The sequence below is a fragment of the Panthera onca genome, chromosome A3 (genome assembly GCF_046562875.1).
Source record: "Panthera onca isolate mPanOnc1 chromosome A3, mPanOnc1 haplotype 2, whole genome shotgun sequence".
NCBI lineage: Eukaryota > Metazoa > Chordata > Mammalia > Carnivora > Felidae > Panthera > Panthera onca.
Window position 1 is genome coordinate 45024999 of NC_138341.1, and position 22824 is coordinate 45047822.

Genomic DNA, 22824 nt, shown 5'->3' on the forward strand with positions numbered 1-22824 from the left:
ATATGCCATACCCAAACATAAATTGGTATTTTCAAAGTAGAAATGAGAGCACTGGGGAGATATATAAAGCTGATGCAGCTGCATCCAGTTCTACCTGGAAATCACCAAAGAAGCGTGAAGTTACACAGTTTACATCAAAGTCAATAGGAGGTATTTTAGTTCAAGGCTTTGATCCTGATGGTTCAAAGTGAAGAGAATTTGCACACATTGAAATTTAAGCACTAAACCCGCCCATGTATTATCTGTAACCATATCAAAGTAGAAACCAAGTTTTCATAACACAAAATACAAAACATTCCTGTATCACAAGGTTGTGAAGAGAAAAACAAGCACCTAGAGTCAATATAATACAAAAATCCATAGCTCTGCTGATCTATAGGAGTTTACACTGAAAGAAAAAAACTTCTAATTCACAGGATTCTAGACACCAACCTGAAAATTGCATGTCACTTCTCAATCAATTCTTGTTTAGTCCCGTTCTGTGATTACTATTCACAGGAATATACTTTTTTTTTCCCTGAATTATTCATATTGACATCTTAAGCATCACTGTGATCTCTGTTTCTACTTCTTCTTGGGCAATAATTCTTCATGGATAGAAATACCAGTATGCCTTACTATAAACCAAATTCCATACGCAAGTTAAGTAACCTACTGCTATTCTGTTAAAAACAACAAACATAGAGTCCCAGCTTTTATAAGCATTCTTTCTTGTTAAATCCACTATTCAAAAATTCACTCAGCATAGGAGACAGTGGCAGTCAATATTTCTAGCTTTACTCAGCGTAGCACCCATAAACCAAAGTCGCAGAAAGTATTGGCCATCCATTGTCATATGGAGAAATCCTCATAAGCATCCACATTAGACATCCATACCTTATTCTTTGTGTGCTGGAAAGGGGCAAGTCTTCCCAAATCAAAGAATCTGAAGGTTGATGGAAAGGAGACAGATTTTTGGTTTTCAGGTTGTAGGACATTCTACATCTTTTTGTTTTCTAGGTCAAAGCTCTCTGGAGTCTGGCAGGAGCAGACAGTTCCTGTCAATGCTGACTCCTGGCTCTACCCGTAGGCTGCAAGTCAGCAGGGTGGGGGGCAGGTAGTAAGAAGTATTGGGCTGGAGGGAGGCCAGGGTTGACTGCATTGTCTCAGTGCTGCCTCATGGTGCTCCAACAGGACCCAGCATGGGCTTCAAGAGCCGTGAGCAGATTTTCAGTGTCCCTGCTCCCTGCTTGACCACCATGCAGAGCATTCCTTCAAAATGTGATGTCCAGACCTCACTGTACCTACATTTTGCCACTTTGTGCTGAATTCTCTCAAACCTAGGAGTCCAGGACAGGAGAAACTCCAGATCATTCATGGTTGTAAGCAGTGGGCACCACCCACATAATTTTAGCTGAATGAAGGTAGCAAATCAATACAAACATAATTCAGTGCCTTTCACAACCAAGAATATGGATTTCATCTTCTCTGCATAGTTTTCAGGTCTGTAACGACCATCCCACTTTACAACTGTAGGAGAGGACAGCTACTGCCTGTGCTGCAAAATCGCTGGGTATCACTAATACCCATTTGAAGGCCTAGAGACTGATTCTCATAAGGACTTCCAGCTGCACAATGAATCAATACTTCCTCCACGTTGCATTGCCACTGGAACCTTTCCACCTAAACCAAGCCTGTATAAACATTTGCTAATCTATTATGCTTATCAATGCCTCCTAAGGACGACGATGAGTATCTATAGCCACCCTTTGTACAGGAGGACTTCATTCGATCCTCAGTCATTTCCATCCACCATCCTTTTTTTACCGATTGCCATCTTACCTCAATCCAGGGTCAGCCATCAAAATGACCACAAAATCATTCAAGTAAACAGCCAAAGTTTTCACAACAAGTCTCTTCCACCACTCTCTTAGCCGCTAACAGTGCATCCTGAGCCGAGCTCAGGGCATTACCCTCCCTAAGCGGTTCTTCAGTCTCACCTGACTCTCTCCAGAAAACACCTGTCCCCTCTTCCTGCTATGCACGCTTTCCTAAAAGCCACCAGACGGTGCCCAAACCCACCAGACGTGGAGCCCCGGAGCCCGGGACTTACGTTGTTCATGTACTCGCTGAGCAGGTCCTGGAGCGCCTGCCGGACGGCGTTGCACTCGGCCACGATCCTCTCGCGCCGGTCATCACGTGTGCAGGACGAGTCTGCCATGAGCGCCGCGCCACTGATGATGCTCTCCAGCCTCTCCTCTAGGGACGGCCGGAACCTGGCCTCGCTGAACGTCATGGGGTCCAGGATTATCTTATTCTGAAAGCAGCACCATGAAAGAATTAGAGAAGAGATGACTGCCTTTGCACACTGTTTTCTAAACCAGAAATATCTAAGGCAAGACTCTCCATAGAGAAGTAGCTGGTTGCGTTGAGAGACACCAAGGTGGCCTTGACCAAGTAGCAACTGTCTGTAAGAGACTCTCCCCTAAATCTAATCTTCAGGGAGAAAACAGCACATCTTGTTTCAAGAACATGTTCTTGGAAAAGGCTATCCTCAATCAAAGAGTTTTCAAATGAGATTGTGACACGGGTTTTTTTTTTGTTTTTGTTTTTGTTTTTTTTACATGCATAGCCTTCAGGGAAAGCAAATTTTATTGTAGCACTTTGAAGGATTAAGGGAAGATTTTAGAGGCCCAGAGCTGAACATGATTTGTAATCAATAACTTAAAGATGCATTAGTGGTGACTAGTGTACCTGTTCTATCTACTTCATGAGAAGTGGGGAATCCCAACAAAGGAAGCCTTGTGAAACCTTAGCAAATAGCATCCAATGGGCAGATACTGTACAGAGATGAACAGAGATGAACATATTTTGTATAAAAAACTAGTGTCCTAGAAAAAGCTTCATTGTACGTATGTGGAATTTGTCACAATTAGCTGACAGCATCATGATAGAGGCACTAGCATGTTCTGAAGGAGCCTACCTAAGGGGAAAATAGGGATACTTCTTTTTTTTTTTTTTTTTAATTTTTTTTTAACGTGTTATTTATTTTTGAGACAGGGAGAGACAGAGCATGAACAGGGGAGGGTCAGAGAGAGGGAGATACAGAATCTGTAACAGGCTCCAGGCTCTGAGCTGTCAGCACAGAGCCCGACGCAGGGCTCGAACTCACGGACCGCGAGATCATGACCTGAGCCGAAGTTGGCCGCTTAACCGACTGAGCCACCCAGGCGCCCCTAGAGATACTTCTTTACACGAAAGTGTTGCAGAGAATTTAAGCTTCACTTTGCCCCTGCTAAGTCTGAGGAGCTTGGAAACACCTAAGTGGGGATATCCAGTGGTGGACAGAAATATGTATCCAGAATTCAAGAGACAGATTAACCTGTATGAGGACCTGGGAATCATTAGGGTTATCGGGACACAAGGCAGTAACTGACATACTAATAATGTGAATAGAATAATAAAACCAAATAAGACCCAATGAATACCAATTCCTGGGGGTGCAGAAGGATGGGAGTCAATAAAGGAGATCACAGAGGCCCCTGGGTGGCTCAATAGGTTGAGTGTCTGACTTCGGCTCAGGTCATGATCTAACAGTTCATGGGTTCGATCCCCGCATCGGGCTCTGTGCTGACAGCTCAGAGCCTGGAGCTTGCTTTGGATTCTGTGTCTCCCTCTCTCTCTGCCCCTCCCCTGCTCACACGGTCTCAAAATATAAATAAAAACGTTAAAAAAGACTTTTAAAAAAAGGAGATCAAAGATAGAGAAATAGCAGAACCTGGAGAATATTATTCTCAGCAATTCAAAGGAGTGGAGAGACATGAAGCATGTGATAACAACATGAAATAGAGGCAAAGCGGACTTCTCCCAATGGTTGGTTTCCACTGGGGACCCCTTTTCTGCTCAGAACAAGGAAGATCATTCTAACAACATTAAGTAGAGTGCAAAGACCTGCTGTAGCAAATGGTATGCTCACGTTCACTGGAGATGCACACTCAGAGGTCCAAGGACCGGAGTGGTGGTAATGGAGTCAATGGTCTAACGACCCTAGGATCCTATGGCAGGACTGCCATTTCATTGCTATGTCCTTTGATCACATAATTCCTTAAATGTTCGTCAAATTTTAAAAACTCATATTGCCTACTAGAGTGCTTAGTGCTAAAAAGACAGTGGAGACTATGAAAGACACTTGTGTGATTTTCTTCTAAAGGAATATAAAATAGTTGCTTAGTTTTTACTAAATAAGTTTGACTATGTGCTCTGGTAAATTGTGCCCTGACCCTCCAAAGTATCCTAAGGTAGTTGCTGAAATTTGTGCTCAACACATCAGTGGCTCTGACTCTCTGATTCCTGTTATAAAGCAGGATGCTGTCAGCACAAAGGCTAGGAGGTCCTGAGGAATGAGTGCAAGCAGGTGGTGACTTGGAAGAAAGAAGCATCCACTAGACAGAGACAAGGTCTGAGGTCCCCTGGCATCTTGGATTTCCTAGGTAATTACTCATTGATCAAAGCTCTCTCTTCAGTGTAGAAGGCAAATGCACGAGCTTGTGCAAACAGAAGATAAGCTATCCTGTAGTGGATTTTGGCTTAAAGACCAGCTTCACATTTGTGCTTAGATCTTAGAAAGAAGATGCTTCTTACTTAACTCAGAATAGTGCTACTCAGACCCTGTATCTTGTACACTAGTAACCCTCCCAGCAGTGTCAAAAAATCACGAAGAGGCCTCAGTATAGTGGATGACTTTGCAGGGTATATCATGATGGGAGATTCCCAAAGGAAGGCTGAAAGGAGAACATTGGTGTTCCTGCCACCCTGGTTATCTCTACCAGAGCTGTATCCGCAGTGACTCTTCCCAAGGGCATCCCTTTTAATTCTCTTTCTCACTCCCTCTTTCTACTGCTTTTGATTAATGCATTTATGATAATTTTATCATGTAACATGCATTAAGTACTGATAATCTAACTAAACACCTGATGAAGATATAATCAGACTATTTTCTTTTATAGAGATTATTGATCTTCAAAGAATTTTTTTTCTTTTAGAGAGATAGCACATGTGCATGAGCAGAGAAGAGGGGCAGAGGGAGAGAGAGAAGGGAGAGAAGGAGAGACAGAGAGACACAAGGAACATCCCAAGCAGGCTCCAGGCTCAGGGTAGGGCCTGATGTGAGGCTCCATCCAATGACCGTGGGATCATGACCTGAGCCGAAATCAAGAGTCAGATGCTCAACCGACTGAGTCAGCCAAGTGCCCCTCTAAGAACTCTTTTGCAGAAACTCCTATTCACATAAAACATAATGAAAATCATTCGTTCTGCTTAGAGGTTTCAGGAGACTCTTCAGCATCACATACCAGTTCTATCACAGATTTTTTATTATATGTTGTACTAAAAATATAAAGAAGTGCCAATTTGATGGAAATATACAGAGGTAAATTTGAACTCTTCAGTAAGAGCAACTGTGAAACAGTTTCTGTGCAGAACAGAGGAAAATGTACTGCTGTCATTAGAACATTACTTCCTAAATTATTTTCCATGGAACACTGAGCTTAGAGATGTAATGTTTTGATGAAAAAATAAGGTTTCCCTGGCCAATATGTTTTGAAAATACTGTAAGGCTCAGAGGAAATTATCACATGACATGCTTTAGGGGAGTTATGCATTAAAGGAGTCAGTTTACAGCAGCATTCCTCAGACCTGTTTGAGCAAAGAGAGGGTTCCGTTTACAATGTATGCATTACCTAGGACAACCCAGGAACACACTTTAGGAAACATGGAAACGTCAGCGGAATGATCTTCCCACTTGCCACGACCCAAGGCTGTCATGAGAGTAAATGCACCAAGGCAGTGAGCTTGAAAAACGCCGCATAAAAATTACACTGTTCATCACATTTCTAATGGAATTATTCATTATTTATAGATTACAGGGGAAAAATGTTTCAAACAATCTCCCCGGAAAAGAAACAGTAAATGTACAATATTCTCTTCTGTATCTGGGGTGGAGATAGGAAGCATTGCAACGATAGACAGGAAGGGCTGCCAGGGAGAAGCCACTCAGGAGAGAACAGGCATAAAGGTAAAGGGAAGTGTGCATGGGTGTGTGTGCATTGCCTATGTGTGTTTCTGAGTGGGTGGCTTTATGCTGTATGTAATGGGCGGAAGGGGATGATGTGTGGTGTAAGGGAGGGCGCATGGGTTGGTTGTGTGGATGATGGGTATGTGTTCAGAAAACTGGCCAGATCTCAAACAGGCTTTAAAAAATAAGAAAACACGCACGCGCACACACACACACAGCCAAATGAATCCAGAGGCTTAAGGACTAGAAGAAAAGACTCTATTTATAGTTGCTAAAGCAATAGGAAAAAAAAAAAAAACTCCTCGAACTGAATCCTGATCAAGAAATAGAAAGAATGAATGTCAAAGCTGAGAGAGGGAGAAATATTTGCTTCTGCAGTATTTGGGAATGACTTAAACACCTAGCAGGTGTCTCTGCTAGCACACTTCAGGGTCATTTCAGACATGTAAAAAGCCTCTTTCCTGCATCAGTACAGCCTGTCTTCGACTCTCTGTGCGGCTGCCCTCTTCTGGCGGGAAGGGGCATAGCAGCGTTCTGGATCAAAACTCTCCTGGTCACGGAGTATTTTAAGTTGGTAACATGCTAACACCAGAGAAGGGCAAGGCCAAGGCTTTCTCTCTGCCTTTAAACAAAGGTGCGCCCCTGTGATAGAATTTTATACTGTTTCCTACTATTCTGACTTATTTTAATCCACTGAGATTTTACATTTTAAATGTCTAAGTCTCTTGTTTGCATTCTTTAAGCTCATTTAATCTTTTTATCCTTTTGATCTCTTAGTTCCATCTTATATTGTCATTTTAGCTCATTTTAAAATGGCAGGCCTACATTTCTTAATATTTTTCTTTTTAAAAATGAGACTTTAATTTCTTTCTATGTCCTCTATTTTTATTCTACTTTTTTGACTTGCATAATATTTTGTGTTTTGTGAGTTTTACTTACCGTGTTCTTTATTAACATCTTTACTTTTAGAAAATGATCGTTTCATTCTTACAGTTTAAGGAGTGGCAGTTGGAAAGAAGAGGCTTAAAGACAGCAGCCACAACAATTCATCCCCAAGCAAAGAAGGCTAGGATTCTATTCTTCCATCAAGTAAGTCAGTGCAGTAATGGTCTATTACATAATTGATCTCCCATTATTTCCACTGTTGAATTCTATAAAAAATTTAACCTGAAATAATTTAGGAGTCCATACAGTTTAAGACCAGTACCCAGAATAATACATATACCTTCTTCACTTCACATACCGTTATTAGAAGACACCTGCTTTTGAATCACAGCTATCGTCCATTCTCTCTACAGGGAGTTATGTGATCTCGGTTTCAGTACAATCATGGGATAATGAGTCATGCCTGATGCAGGCTGGTACAGGAGGCAGCCAAGAGACCTTTGTAAAGCAAGAGGCTGTATACATTACAAATGGTTTGAGAGGTCTACAATTCTGTGCTCTTGATATTACTATCTCTATCTAATGGAAGAGAAAAAAATGACACCAGGGATGTTGTGCCATGGTCATTCAGGATTTGACCTCAGGATTTGAACACAAGTCTTTTGACTTTAAGCCCAGCATTGCTATATCAGATTGCCCACAATTGGCTGAAATGATTCTAATTAATCACAATCATAAAAAAAAATATATTTCATACGTCAGCTATGCAACTCTCCTAAACCAAATATAATGGCATGAGTATCATCTGTCATACTGTTTTCTTTTGTGTCGTGTGGGTCACCTTCTCCAATAACTAACTGAGAGTACAACCATTCATTCCAAAATTGGCATCAGTTGGTATGGATATCTGAAGACAGAGACTAAATAATTCTTTATTTCAAGAGGTTTACTGTCCACTCAAAAATAAAACCAAAAGCATGCACAACCAATCCTAATTTGGAAAACATACCAATGATGCTGAGGGATCACTGAGTAATGGCAATTTGGGAGGTGGGAGGTAAAGACGTGTTTCCGGAGATTATCCCTTAGCTGAGGCCTGAAGCAGGAAAAGTACTTGACCAAGCAAAGTCAGGGGCAGGAATTGGGAACAAATGCATGGAGATGAAGGATATCATGGCATATGAAGAATATCACAAGAGGTTTATTGAAGCTGAAGTGTCAAGTGTGAAGTCACAGGTTTGGTGCCATGGAGGTGCCCCAATCAGTTCTCCTTTAAGAGAAACTTCCACGTGAGCACAGTTAATGGACTGCTTCCATCTGTGGACCTATAGATCCATCACCATTTCATAAGAAGCCACACTTGACCCCAGGTAGCCTTTGTCAATTGCCAAGCCCAATCAGGCCACTTTTGCATGATGGGGACTTGCCCAACAGGCAACCTCTGCTCCTGCTCTGGATTTTCCTCTGGCCTGAGACATTGTCACAACTGTGTTGTGGCTCTTCCTACAAAACCCGTTTCTTCTTGCTCTCCTTGCACAAGTGTTCGACCTGCACTGCAGTCAAAAATCTCTCTCAGCTGATTCTGCTGGTCCTCTCCCACTTTACCCTTCACAGGAAAATCTTATGTATCTGATCCCACTTACCTTGGCATTTGCTTCTCCAAAGATGTGAATGGATCAAAATAGGAATAGGGGACAGAGTTTGTGAAAAGAGCCCAGCCATATTCTGAGAGACTTCTATGCCATGTTAGTAAGCTTTCACTTTGTCAACCCTACTTGAGACAATGAAGAGTCATCAAGAGTTTGAAACATGAGAGTCATATAATCCTGGTTGGTTTTAGAAAGCTTCCTCTGGCAGTTAGGGAATTAGCTTTGGCAGGACTAAAAGTAGAATTCTTCAGAGCAATTTCCAAGCCTTTAGAACCCCCCCCCCAAAAAATGAGGAGAGTACAAGATCGTATTTATGCAGATGAAGAGTACATATTGCAGGACACAATTCAACCTGCAAAATTTGAAGATATACATCCTATGAGAATAAAGAAGAAACTGTCAAAGATAAAACCTAAATTTATAGCATGGCAACATGCACAGGGCAGGAGCCAGCAAGCTATATCCTGGATGTCAGCTTCCTATTTTGTAAATAAAGTTTTATTAGAACACAACCAGGCCTGTTCGTTTACATACTGGCCATTTTCACACTACAATGGCAGAACTGAAACGTTTGGACAGAGACTGTGTGGCCCACAAAGCTTGGAATATTTACGACTGATCCTTTAAGAAAACATTTGCTGACCTTGACAATCATAAAAGATAGCAGGTGAAGAAGAGTAGGTTTAACATGCCTGTGTTTCATTTACGTGGAAAAGTCTGGTGGAAAGTTGGCTGTAAGGGTATGAAAAAGGGCCATCTATAGAGATGCAGGACCATCAGAACAAAGGCAGGAGCAGAAGCCATGAAAATGGATACGATATCCCCAGGGAAAATAACAGCATGAATAGTGAGTCCAAGACACAACATCAGGAAGCCCTCAATGTATAGTAGACAAAAGGAGCTCACAAATGATACTAAGAATGGCCAGAGAGTTCTGAGTAGATCCCAGAGATTTCATGAGCACAGTTGACAAGGGAAAAAAGTAGGGAAGTCTACAAAGAGAGCAAGTAAGATCAAGACTGAAAATACCCATTGAGTTTGAAAGCTAGGAAGTTACTGGTGATAAACCAGGCGTTTAGGTGTTCATATCTGTGGGCTGTACATATTTACAAATACATTAATCCAAAAGCCACAGACTCAATGTAAAATAATAGAAGCAATCTGACTAATGTTGAAACAAAACAAAAAAAATTGCAAATTTATAAAAATTATTTAATATCTTTCTGAAGGTTCTAGAAAACACAATTAGGAAAGGTAAAGAAGGGCATTAAAAGTTGAAAGAAGGGGTGCCTGGGTGGCTCAGTCGGTTGGGCATCCAATCCGGCTCAGGTCATGATCTCACGGTCCATGCATTTGGGCCCCGCATCAGGCTCTGTGCTGTCAGTTTGGAGCCTGGAGCCTGCTTGGGATTCTGTGTCTCCCTCTCTCTCTGCCCCTCCCCCACTCATGCTCTGTCTCTATCAAAAAATGAATAAACGTTAAAAAAATTTTTTTTAAAGTTGAAAGAAGAAGATAAAATAATTTTTGGAGATGTTATACCTATTAACTTGGAAAAAAAATAAGAATCAACCAAAAACTCACTACAAATTAATTTTTTCATAAAGCCACTTGTATAAATATGCAAAATTAACTGCCTTCATATATACAAGGAATATCCGATGGTAAGACCCAATTTACAATAGCAAGAATTGCAAAACAAAACACAAGGGAAAAAATGCACTTAGATGTCCATTAGAGGAAGCAAGTAATGTGCTTAAGGAGAGAAGTAATTGTCCAGCCTCAGAGCAAAATGCAGAGCTGAAATTGCAACACATTCCCTACAGCTCCAGAGTCTATGATCTAGCCACTGCATTACATTGTTTCTTTCATGTATCCTTTGGCATGCATGATGCCAATCACCATGAGGAAATTAATGAAATAACCACCTCTCCATCTCAGATACTCAATGGGGGTAGTACATGGTTGTTTTATACACTTTAAGAAGGTATGCAAACAGTCAACGATTACCAGGGATAAAAGCTCTCAAATGCTAGTTCATCCTATTCGTAATTACTCATCTGTTTCAAAGTAGTCTGCATGTATTATGTTTGTCCTACCAAGAGGTGAAACACAAATATATCTTAGTCTTTCTTTGGCCAGGAATTAACTATCTTTAAGCTGAATTTGTATCTAATTGCACTCAAAGCCATAACTGAGCAAGCATGACATACCAAGTAAAATCTGGAGCATAACAGTAAAGTGTTTAGCTACAGTTACACCAGAAGAAAGACTCTAGCATAGGGGCACCTGGGTGGCTCAGTGGGTTAAGTGTCTGACTCCGGCTCAGGTCATGACCTCATGGTTTCAGCTCCGCATGGGGCTTGCTGCTGTCAGCCTAGAGCCTGCTTCAGATTTTGTGTCCTCCCCTCTCTGCCCCTCCCCTGCTTGTCCTCTGTGTCTCTCTCTCTTAAAAATAAACATTAAAAAAGGAAGAAAAAGAAAGGCTCTAGCATATACCTAACTCCAATGGAGTGGTTTTATACCCACATATTAAGTTCCTAAGATTCTTAATGCCCAGATGAGAAAGGTCAAACTTTTTTTTTTTCTTTAGGAACCAAGAAACTGCTTGTTGAAAAGTGGGACAAAATTTTACTTATGCTCTTCATATTTTCTGGCTCTCAATGTCAGTTAAACCCTTTAGATAATAACTTAGTCATCTCAAATACATAATTTTCAAAATTCCAAAAAAGAAAACAATTTTATGAAATAAATTATGTACTGATTTAATGATTCATTGCCCCAAGTCTAATCTTATAAACATGGAAAAGGCAAAAAGCAAATGCTAGTGGTATGAGAAAATCCTGTGGCTTTCTTAATTGTCTGTGACAACCCTGGAAGATAAATGTGTCCTGGGATTTTTACTACCTTCGTAGTTCAAGGTAGCAACCAAAAAAAAAAAAAAATAACAACTTGTGCTGTTCTACCTCATGTACACCAGACCCTCACCAGCTGCTGTACAACGTAACTATTCTGAATCAAACAAGTAGGAAACAAAGTCAACAGGCCTTTGTGCAGTTATTCATTTTCCTTTTCTGAAGATCTTAAAAAAAAATCTGAAGGAAGATAACATCAGTCAGACTCATTCTTCTAAAGAAGGAAGTCATTCTGATATGAAGTAATTAAAGCAGTTAATCAGGAAATCTCAAGAACAAGGCATGGTTAAGGGAGGCACTATGTCTCCTTTAATTATTCTGAGCTTTTCCCAGGAAAAGAGAACAATGTGTACCTGTCTTCACTTCCTTTCCCCTGTACCTTCTTCCGTTCACTCTCCTATTTGCCTCTGCAGATTTCAGTCGTTCACCTGGTCTCCGGGATCACTGGGCAGGTCCTGTTTCACTTCTACCACAGCCCTTCCTTCCTTCCTTCCTCCCTCCCTGTCTCCCTAGTTTAAAATTCGACAGTCCCTCTGTTTTGAAAGAGTACAAGGCCGTTTTGTCTGGCGGCCACAGGGCCTTAGCCTCGGTGAAATTTGAAGAGACTGAGTGTGCCTAGGGAAACCCAAGTTTTGGGTTAGTTTACAGCTTCATGCCTCTTAGAAATGGTCTAGATCACAGAAGGTCTCAGAGAGCCCTAGTGGGATTAAGGTGTGTTAACACATGTAATGTTATTGCTGTATTAATTATTGTGAAATACTGATCCAATCAGAAACAAAACAAGTGAGCAAATCCTGGCAATACCTATTAACTATTTACTACAGTGTTATCTAAATGAGGTCTGTTATCCCCTTAACAATATCTGACTAGTAACCCCCAAGGCAGTCTCTGAGTTGCCCATTAAAATGTCTACTGACAAAGGGAAAATAATGGAATTTCATAGCACTGACAATGGAGGATGAAAGCCAGCTATGGACAATGAAGCATGATCATAATTCTGACTCCAAGTGCCTTAAATACTTCTTTTAAAGACTGAAGTCTAAGATAAAAGCATAAATCAAGACCACTTTAATAAATTAACTGGGGTTTCTAAATCAAAAGCATGTTATTCGTTCAGTGTTGAACACTCATTCTCCCTGTAGTGTATCAATAATTAACACAGAAACATTTTCATCTTTTCATTCTGTGCCAAGCTCTCCTGATGAGAATCTTTCTATCTTTACATGAAAAGTTTCTCTTGGCCTAATTGAGGTAACATTTGGAATGGAAAACATTAAGGACTTTGAGTTTTAATTATCTATGTTTTATTAAGCTACAAAAACAAACAAACAAAAAACCTCTAATCTCCGTTTTAGATTTGACTTAATTTTAAAATTGCACAGTACCTTATTGATTTCCTCTCTTTCTTCTCAGGCATATACTTAAAAATAAACTATTCCATTTATCTACTTAAGATATTATTTGCAATTAAACAGCTCAGTTTAATCGGCAATAAATGACAATGATAATGACTTGATAATTATACAGCACGTTTTATTCTTAGATATTTAATGTTTTTTTTTAAGAGAAATCTAAGCGCACAGGAATTTCATTTGAGAGTAGAAACTGATTATTTAGGAAGACAGAGTTATTTACTAAAGTTAATGCACAAAAAACAATGAGTGAAAGTCCAGTTATGGGATGTCTCTACCTGACGTTGTAGGCCAGTGGAAGCTGGCTGCATTTTCCCTAATTCCACCTGTGAATGTTGCTGAGTTGCTGTGGGCGTTTCATGACCATAGTTTCAAGTTCTGACAAGAACAGTGGTTGACAACTAACCACAGTAAAGCAGGGCAAAGGTAATCATCCTTAGTTTTACCTTATGGACTGACAGGAAAGCCAGTGTCCAAAATGCATTTAATTGAATCAAATATTTAGAGAGCCAAAAAAAGAAAACTTACTTTACCCTCTTGCTGAAAATACAGTCACAGTCTCTTTTCTCTCCTTCAACTCTCTACATTGTCAACTTTTTTTGTTTTAAGGTTATTTATTTATTTTGAAAGAGGAGAGAGAGAATCCCAAGCAGTCTCCGTGATGCCAGTAAAGAGACTGGGCAATGTGGGGCTCTATACCAGAAACTGTGAGATCACAACCTGAGCCAAAATCAAGAGCAGGGTGACTGACTGAGCCACCCAGGTGCCCCAACCATCTTTTTAATTCAGCTCTCATCCTTTCTGCCCTGCATGTGGGACTTACCACAATTTGCCATCCACTCCTCAAGTTGACTCGCCTATGCTCAACAAGCTCTGCTTTACTGTGGTTCTCCTTATACCCCTCTCAGGGCTCCTCCTCTTGTTTCTTCCTCATTTCTTCTTCCTCACTCTACCCCAGTAGCTGGTATATTGCAAGGTCCTGCTCCTTGTCCTCAGAAGTTCTCTCAACACCTCTTTCTTAGAGAGCTCAATGCTTTCCATGCCTTAGCTGCCACCTGCTTGTGAATGAGAACTTAAGTTCCACGTGCAGTTCTGACCCTTTGAGGCCCAGACCCTTATTTATACCTACAGCTGGCTGCACACTGAACATCGCCTTCGGGACGTCCATCACCTCAAGCATAACATGTTTAAGAACAAATTCCTCACCCTCCAAAGCCTAATGTCCTCATTTCTATGGAAGAAAAGCAGAATCAGGAGGCAAACAGAAACCCATAATCTCGCTCTAGTCTCCTGGTGCACTAACGAGAAACCAGAATCAGTGAGGAAATCTCACTTTACAAAAATAAAGGCAAGGCATCTCAAACAGGGTAAGTGACTTGAAGACCACACAGTGAAAACCTCTAGTCTCTGCCTCCAAAGCCCCTGTACTTGGAGCCACATCCTCTCGGGGACTTTTGTTGAAACATCAAGCATCAGGAGAATCTAAGGCCAGGGGTTAAACAGTACAGAGTTAGACGGTGGGGATTCAAATCCTGACCGCAACTCCTGCTAGCTGTAACTTCTAGCTGAGGAGGCTGCTTAAATGATGAGGGTTTCTTCATTTGAAAAATAGAACTAGCAGCAGTATCAGTATCTAGACTGTAGGATTGCTAATAATTTATGTAAAAAGCTTGAAGAGTATAGGATATATAGAATTAATAAATATTAGCGATTAGGCCATTTGAAATAGCTTTCTTAATGTAATAGTGCGTATTTCCATTGTCATTATGTTCTCCATTCCCTATTCAGACCACTATCACCTCCATTGATTCCACCATCAAGACTCCACATTCGTCTCTTTTCTTGTGCAACTCTTTTTCCCCCAACAAACCACTCTCAAAATTCGGTTGAATCATATTACCCCACTGGCCCCAAGTCGTCAATGCCTCCCCAACTACCTAATCACCAACCATCTGACAATTTAAGATGCTATAATCTCACCTGGTGGTTCTCTATTTCCATCATCTCCTTTGAAAATATGTCAAAATCCCCTATATAACTAAGCCATGTGTTACAATTTTCCTCCAATCAGGATGTCATTTTCAGCAAGTATAGCCAAAAGAAATTCAAGCTCACAACGATTACTTCATGTTCAAGGTCCCCCCACCCCAGCCCTCAAGATTCTCAACAATTTGACACCAGTCCCTGCTTCTCAAACTTCATCCCCCAGGACTCCCCTCGTAAACCACTGGATCCAGCCACAGAAGTCCCTGACTGCCTCACTCCATCCCCATTAACAGATGATTTAGGGTTCATAAACAAAAATGTCATTTTTCCTACTTTTATCAAAAGGCCTCTGGAGCATTACATGGCACTATAGTGAACCTAGTATTTGCAGATGAATCCAGGTGGGTGGCCCTTCAGTCAGCGAAGCACCTTTTGGTCTACCCTGATATTTGACGTGGCTCAGTGAGCTTGAGATTCAGAATTACCGACATGGGGTACATCACCTCTTGTGATGACAAATGTCACTTCTGTGGTCAGTGTGAGGCAGACTAGCTGAGGCCACTAAATCCTCCGGTTGGTGAACCGCCACTGTAAAATCCTTGATCCCGATTTATCTGAAAAAGGAGCTTTTCTGAACTCCCAGAGGGTAGAAGCTACACCAGTAAGCATTCACAACGTGTGCCCCTAAGTATAGACGGTTTATGTGAAGAAGGGAGTGTTACTGAGAGCAGCAACGTCACATACTTGAAAGTCTCACATGCAGGTTTGATTAAACCAGGGTCAGTTAGCAATGGCTTATGAGCCAAGTTAGGCCTGGCTATGCATTTTTGTATGGTTTATAGGCAAAGAATGTCTTCTACATTTATTTATTTAAATTCTTTTTTAGAGGGGGCGCCTGGGTGGCTCAGTTGGTTAAGCGTCCGACTTCAGTTCAGGTCATGATCTCATAGTTTGTGAGTTCAAGCCCCACCCCAGGCTCTGTGTTGACAGCTCAGAGCCTGGAGCCTGCTTCAGATTCTGTGTCTCCCTCTCTCTGACCCTCCCCTGTTCATGCTCTGTCTCTCTCTGTCTCAAAAATAAAGGTAAAAAAAAATAAAATAAAATAACAGTGTCCCAAGGCCACTGCTAGATCTTGTCATTTATAAATAAATAAATAAATAAATAAATAAATAAATTCTTTTTTTAGAGAAACTACTCAGACAACGGGCCACTTTCCTCTTAGTCCCCCAAAGGAGGAGGGAACAATCATCAATGACAAGGGCAGCTGTAGAAACAACACCCAGAGTCAGCTTCACAGGAAGGGACACTATTCCTCCTCATGCTTTCAGGGACTCCACACTTAGAGAAACTTCTCTAGTGACAAACTTTAGAAACAATCCCTGAAAGTACAGTCTTCACATTTCCAATCATTGAAAAATCCATGGTCCTACCAACACGTCCCAGTTCTATCTAAAATTCCCTCCACTGTGATGTCCTTAAATATAAAAAAGATTAGGGGCGCCTGGGTGGCTCAGTCGGTTAGACATCCGACTTCAGCTCAGGTCGTGATCTCACAGTTTGTGAGTTTGAGCCCCGCATCGGGCTCTGTGCTGACAACTCAGAGCCTGGAGCCTGCTTCAGATTCTGTGTCTCCATCTCTCTCTGTGCCTCCCCTGCTTGTGCTCTCACTCTCTCACTCTCTCAAAAATAAATAAATATTTTAAAAAAATTTTTTAAATAAAATTAAAAAAATTAGCAACAAGGGAAAAGAATGAAGATATAACATGAACCCAAGAATTCAGCAACTGCGTAATTCGTTACTGGATTATCAAAGGTTGAATTTTTTTTTTTTGTTTAGTTTAATAATAAGAGAAACAAACTTCTTATCCCAGAAATTAGTTACACTACAGGTCTGTGGTTTGGAATGTTAAATTATCCATTTAAAACAGAAAGTCAATTTATATTTCTCAGAAGCAATTATGACTTAATTGCTGTTATCAACCTAATAAATTACTAGGTGATTTCCACAAACTGGTTATACACTCAAATTTCATGTCTGATGAAAGAATAATTGTATCAATATTCTGCAAATATGAAAAGGAAATTGGCTCATTGGCCACAAGGGAAAGGCATACACCTTGAGTGTAAACTCATCTATCTTTTTCTGTCTTTTTTTAAACAGGCAAATTAAAATGGGAAAGAAACAGTTTGTGTCTCACAGGAATAATGTGCAATATGTTAATTGCTTTTCAAATACCATAGCATGGCTCAAAAAATATTCTTTGTGTCTAATGAGAATGTCATGTACTCTTGTGAACTCTGTATTTTAATGTACATCTACTGGCAACAAGTTCAATTACATAGATTCTTTTTATAACACAAGAAAACAGATACCTGAAAAGGGTTAACCCAACCCAGAAGATCATGAATTTCTTTTGGAACGTAACAATGGTCGTGAAGACATGGAACATCTATTGTAGAGAATATAGCATATGGCAATAGTCCAGAAAGCTAAGAAGAAATTTTAAGTGGATAAATCATAGCCACTAAGATCAAAACAGTGAGCATATTCATTTCAGTACCCATTCAAGAAACAATTTATGTCATGTCTGTGTGCTAACTGTGCAGATGAAAATATAAATGAGACCTGGCTTTTAATCTCCCCGTGCTCACATTTGGAAACATGAAACCAGAGACATAGTAACATATTTAATATTAATATGCACCAAGTATAATACTAACATCAAAGTAACAGTGGTTTCATTGTTTAGAGAATTAAGCTTCAAAAACTAAGCTACTCAAAGATGGATGAATATAAATATATTAGGTTAAAAAGAGAAGGAAGTTCAGACAGAGAAAATACCATAAGCGGCAGCACACAAATGAAATAGCCACTCTACATCTGACAACAAACAACTGTAGCAGAACATAGAATGGAAGGCAAAGAAAAATAGGATAGGAAATTAGAGAGGTAGTCAGGGGCCTACTGAAATAATTTGATGCCATGCTAAGAACTTTAAAGTTTATCCTGAAGATGGATTTTTGCTGGTAAATAATGCAAAGCACCCTGTTTGCATTTTTGCAAAGGCAGACTGTCAGAGATAATGGAATATAAGGGAAGAAGTTGGGAAGTGGGGGCAGGACAAGCAGTTAGGAAATTATCGCAATGATCCAGGCAAAATACATGGGCCTGAACTAGCCAGTGGTCAAAGATGAAGGTGTGAGGCCAAAGCAAGAGTTGTAAAAGGAACTGAATCAGAGGATTTCAAGATAAACTGAGGAGGAGAGTGGAGAAGACTCTCAATTTTCTGGATTGAATGATCACATTAAAAAAAAAAGACAGTACCTTTAGCTAAAAGAAAAATACAAGAAAATTCAGCATTGATGAGAGATAAAAAAAAAAAACAAACAAACAACAAGACTTAGTCTGAGAACTTTTTTAGATGCTTGAAGTCATCCAAATTAACATGTCACATATGCAGCCGGACATAGGTCTGGAGCTCGGGAGAGGTTGGTACTAGAGAAACACATGTGGGGTACAAGGTACTTTTCTCTTTCCAAGAAAAGAGGCCGTTTAGTGGGAATCAGGTGGGGCAAAGGACAGAGCTCTAGGGAAAAGCCTTATTTAGGTGGCAGGAAAGAAGAGAAAACCAAGGATACTGAGGTATAATGGTCAGAGGCAAGAAACAAATGAAGCAAAATGAGGTTATTCATGGAAGTCCAAGGGAACAGGATGTTGAAGGAAGAAGTCATCTGTGGAAAGAGATGCTTTAGGATGACAAGGGTTAGCTCCAAAGTTAAACCTACCCAAGTGGCTGGTTCCTAAGGCAGATGGCTTGATGACTTTAAGCTCTCCAAAATCAAAGATTCCAAGATAAAAGATATATTGATTCTAACCTAACCTTTGACCTTGCTAAAGTACATGGCAAGGTCAAAGATCTATTATTCTATTGCTATAATTATTATGTATCATTTTAAATTATTATCAACAACTTTTCCCTATATCAGTACCTTTTCTCCTTCCTTAAATGTAAGTTCTGACAGTAATTACAACCCTTTGGCCAAACTGACTGACTCACTTTGCCTCATCTGCTATCCAGCAGGTACTGTCATTCCTTCATCCATATTCTTAATTTCACAAACATTTCTTGAGAGCTTACTAAGTGTGAGGCAGTGTTACGTACCAGAACTGAAACTGCTACCACAAAGTAATTTCTTTAATGGGACACAATTCAAAAGGATAGGAATTATTAAAACACATGAAAAACTTGGACATCTGCTGCTTCTTTTAACTGTTCATGAAAAACTCCACGTGGAAAGGCATGGGTTGGTGTTGCTTGAAAGACAGGAAAAGTCTTATTACTTTTCAGCAATCTGCTAAGGAAAGGCAGCTGTGTTAGCTTTGTTGGCTGGATAAGGGCTGTTTACCTCAGCGTGTAGTACTAATTGTTAGTTCCTTTTGGTCTCTTCTTTTAGTCTCTCTCAATTTATCGATATTGCTATGTTCTTTCTGCCACTGAGACTCCTCTTGCTTTTCCCTATAGCCTCTCACCCCTCACCCTTGCCAACATCTCAATGGAAAAATTAATGGCTCAGCTCTCCCCACCACTTATCTGTTCTGCACATGGCACCTGTGTAAGGCCTGTACTACATGAATTTAAACTGTTAACAATGTATGTGGTTTTGCCACAGCTATTTATCTGCTAGAATATTCTGCTCCAGCCTGGCAGCAGTTAAGTGATGAGAAAATTAGCCTTTCCTTACTGTAATTTACAAGGCTGTGCAAAGCTTAAGTATGGCACACAGATAGAAAACTGCATAGGAATTCCAAAGGATCCCTCCACTTTTCCCCAGTCCATTCCTGCACACAGATACCCTCCAGGTACTGATTTTAAGTTAGTTACTCCTTACATAGGAATATAAAGAGTGGTCACTTAAGGATGACTGTTTTATCATACATAACAATTTTGCTCAGATAAAATTAATCTGTGTGCAATTCATATTTGCATAATTATAAATGCACAATCATAAATAAAACACCATGGACTTCAGAGGACCACAACAAACAAAGTGCAGAATTAGTATTATTGGCATTAGTAAAAGAAATAGATGGTAAATCAAAGTTACTTGCCACGATTTGAGAAACTATTTGAAGTGTTTGGGTCTAACACAAGTACACACCAGTTTTATACCTTATTTTTTAGCATAGGTTTCACCAATAATAAAACTTTAATTCGCTTTTTCAAGTGTGTGGCAATTTGAATGCAGTTCTTTACCTTTGACTATAAATATCTAATATTGTAGAGTCTTTCAGGAGATTTGTCAATATCTACTGAATTTATAATATAAAGTTTGTTCAAGTAGCAAACCTTGAAACTCAGTATCTAACTTTTAACCAAAGAACTGAATGTAGATCATTTTCCAAAAAAGAAATCAATGTTAAAAATTTTTTAATGCAAAAATTTAATAAAAACTGTATCTCACTAGCACCTGGGTTAACTCATGTTTTAGTGTTTGCCTCAACCAGTCTACAAAATGTTTTTGTAGATGATGCCATTAATTCTAATAACCAACCTAGGTAACCATTTTACCGATGGAGACACGAAGGCTTAGAGACCTGCTCAAGCACCAGGAAAGACAGAGAGGTAACCAAGTTAGTCCCATTTGAAACACAAGACTAATGGCTTCCTCTGCTTCCAGACCCATGAACAACAGCTGATCTACCCATATTGTGTGGGGACACTGGAAAGAATTTTAAATTTTCTTGTCAGAGCAGAAGAGAAACATGGACACTTCTGGTTTTTAGAAAGAAGTTAGTAGCAATGTGAGAAAATGGGCTGAAGAAGGTTGGAAGGATGGAAAGAAAACCACTTGCTAGGCCACTGTCGAGGTATGACAGGAAGATCTGGCAGAATCAACTACTCCAAAATATTTATTAACTACTCATCATGGGTGAAAGACGACTGGGTGGAGGAGACCGCAATAGAATTTTCTCCTCAAGGATTTCCCAGCCCTATCTTGCAAGTAAGACTTGTATTTATGACCCTCATAAAATGTGATAAAGGCTAACGAAGGGGGGACAGATGAGGTGCTTTGGAAATTTACTTAGGAAATTTTGATGTAAAAAGGAACTTTATTTCTCAAATATTAGAGCTTCTGTAAAATACAACAAGAAATTACCCCCAGTGATTTCCTCCCAATAATATCTTGCAAAGGCAGAAGGTCCACCTATGAGGGATGCTAGGTACAGACTTTCTATCTTATGGTAAGTTAACCACATGACCTCCAGTGTCTTTACCAACTCTAAAGTTTTATGGAGCTACCAAGAACAAAAAAGCCTTTGTGATGAATTAGCTTCAGAAATGGATAGATTCTGCAGGTTTCGCTCCCTCTTACTCCTCAAGAATACTTAGTGCCTTATGAAAATGTCCTAAGTTTTCTTTGTTCACACCATCTAATTGAACATCACTTTTTCCCCCACCTTTTAAATGTTTCTTAAACTTTATAAAATGCTTAAAAACAAGTATGCAATATTATACCATGATCAACCAGGAACAAACTTGACTCAGGTCAGTCAAACTTAGGTAGCTGATTGCTCTAACCTTCTAGTTACAAAGACCCAAGTTTTAAAAAACATTTTTTAATATTTATTTTTGAGAGACAGAGAGAGAAGACCGAGCACAAGCGGGGGAGGGGCAGAAAGAGATGGAGACACGGAATCCAAAGCAGGCTCCAGGCCCAGAGCTGTCAGCACAGAGCCTGACATGGGGCTCGAACCCACGGACTGTGAGATCATGACCTGAGCTGAAGTTGATGCTTTGACCGACTGAGCCACCCAGGCACCCCGACACAGTTTTTTTTTTTATGGATGTTACTGTGTAAAGACCATATTTGGGAAGATTGTGTTGTACCCACAGCCCTTCATCAAATAACACTTTGAACCAGGCAAAACTAGCAAATTAATACGTGTGCTGGTGTCAACCCTTTTAAAAAATCTGTAATTCTGGGGGCACCTGGGTGGCTCAGTCGGTTAGGCAACTGACTTGGGCTCAGGTCATGATCTCACAGTTAGTGAGTTTGAGCCCCGCATCGGGCTCTGTGATGACAGCTCGGAGCCTGGAGCCTGCTTCAGATTCTGTGTCTCCCCGTCTCTCTACCCCTGTGTCTCATGCTCTATGTCTTTTTGTCTCTCAATAATAAATAAATCTAATTTTTAGTAGAAATAATTAGGGAAAGAGTGTCTGTTATGTGTGTAAGCATATATATTAAAGCTGACTTTACCCATTTGACAATTAAGGAGTCTGTGTGCCTGAAGGAGAAAGAGAGAACACACACACACAATACAGTAAATGGGGTAAAACACTAACAACAGGTGAAGCTTAAAGAACATAGAGGTATTGATTATTTTTATATTTGCAGTATATCTGTGAACAGTTTCCAATATTTTCAAGTAAAATATATTTTTTAATTAAGGAATCACTTGTCAAAGTTTGGGAAGAAATATAGGTGAATAAACTCTTAACAGTCATCACAAGCCAAAGAAAAACCATAAACATCTGGTGTGAGTTTATATATGTTATAATTCATACTCATATGTATTCACATAAAACATACATTCAGGTTTATTGGGTATTTTCACTACAATTTTTTTTTCAAATTTACCTACTGCAGGGAAGTGATTTCTTAGGTGCTAGAGTGTTAGTATTAAATTTTTCCTTAACGTTCATTTACTTTGAGAGACAGAGACAAAGCACGAGCAGGGGAGGGGTAGAGAGAGAGGGAGACACAGAACCCAAAGCAGGCTCCAGGCTCTGAGCTGTCAGCACAGGGCCCCACGTGGGACTCAAACTCGAAAAATGTGAGGTCATGACCTGAGCTGAAGTTGAACACTTAACCGACTGAGCCACCCAGGCGCCCCTAGAATGTTAGTATTAAGTCTGCATCTTCCT

The 22824-nt window shown here is 40.1% G+C and overlaps 1 protein-coding gene and 1 non-coding gene across 6 annotated transcripts in view; both read right to left on the reverse strand.

Annotated features, from left to right (window-relative positions):
* Positions 1–22824, reverse strand: part of CTNNA2 (catenin alpha 2) — a 1102119-nt gene that overhangs the window by 714334 nt on the left and 364961 nt on the right. For all 5 annotated transcript variants that reach the window (XM_060656428.3, XM_060656443.3, XM_060656437.3 and 2 more), the window contains one exon: positions 2093–2296. In XM_060656428.3, the coding sequence (XP_060512411.1) occupies positions 2093–2296 (204 nt within the window). The remainder of the gene's footprint in view (positions 1–2092; positions 2297–22824) is intronic.
* Positions 16087–16291, reverse strand: LOC132672903 (small nucleolar RNA U3). Its single transcript, XR_009607770.1, has one exon. It is a non-coding gene; the product is annotated as a small nucleolar RNA U3 (small nucleolar RNA).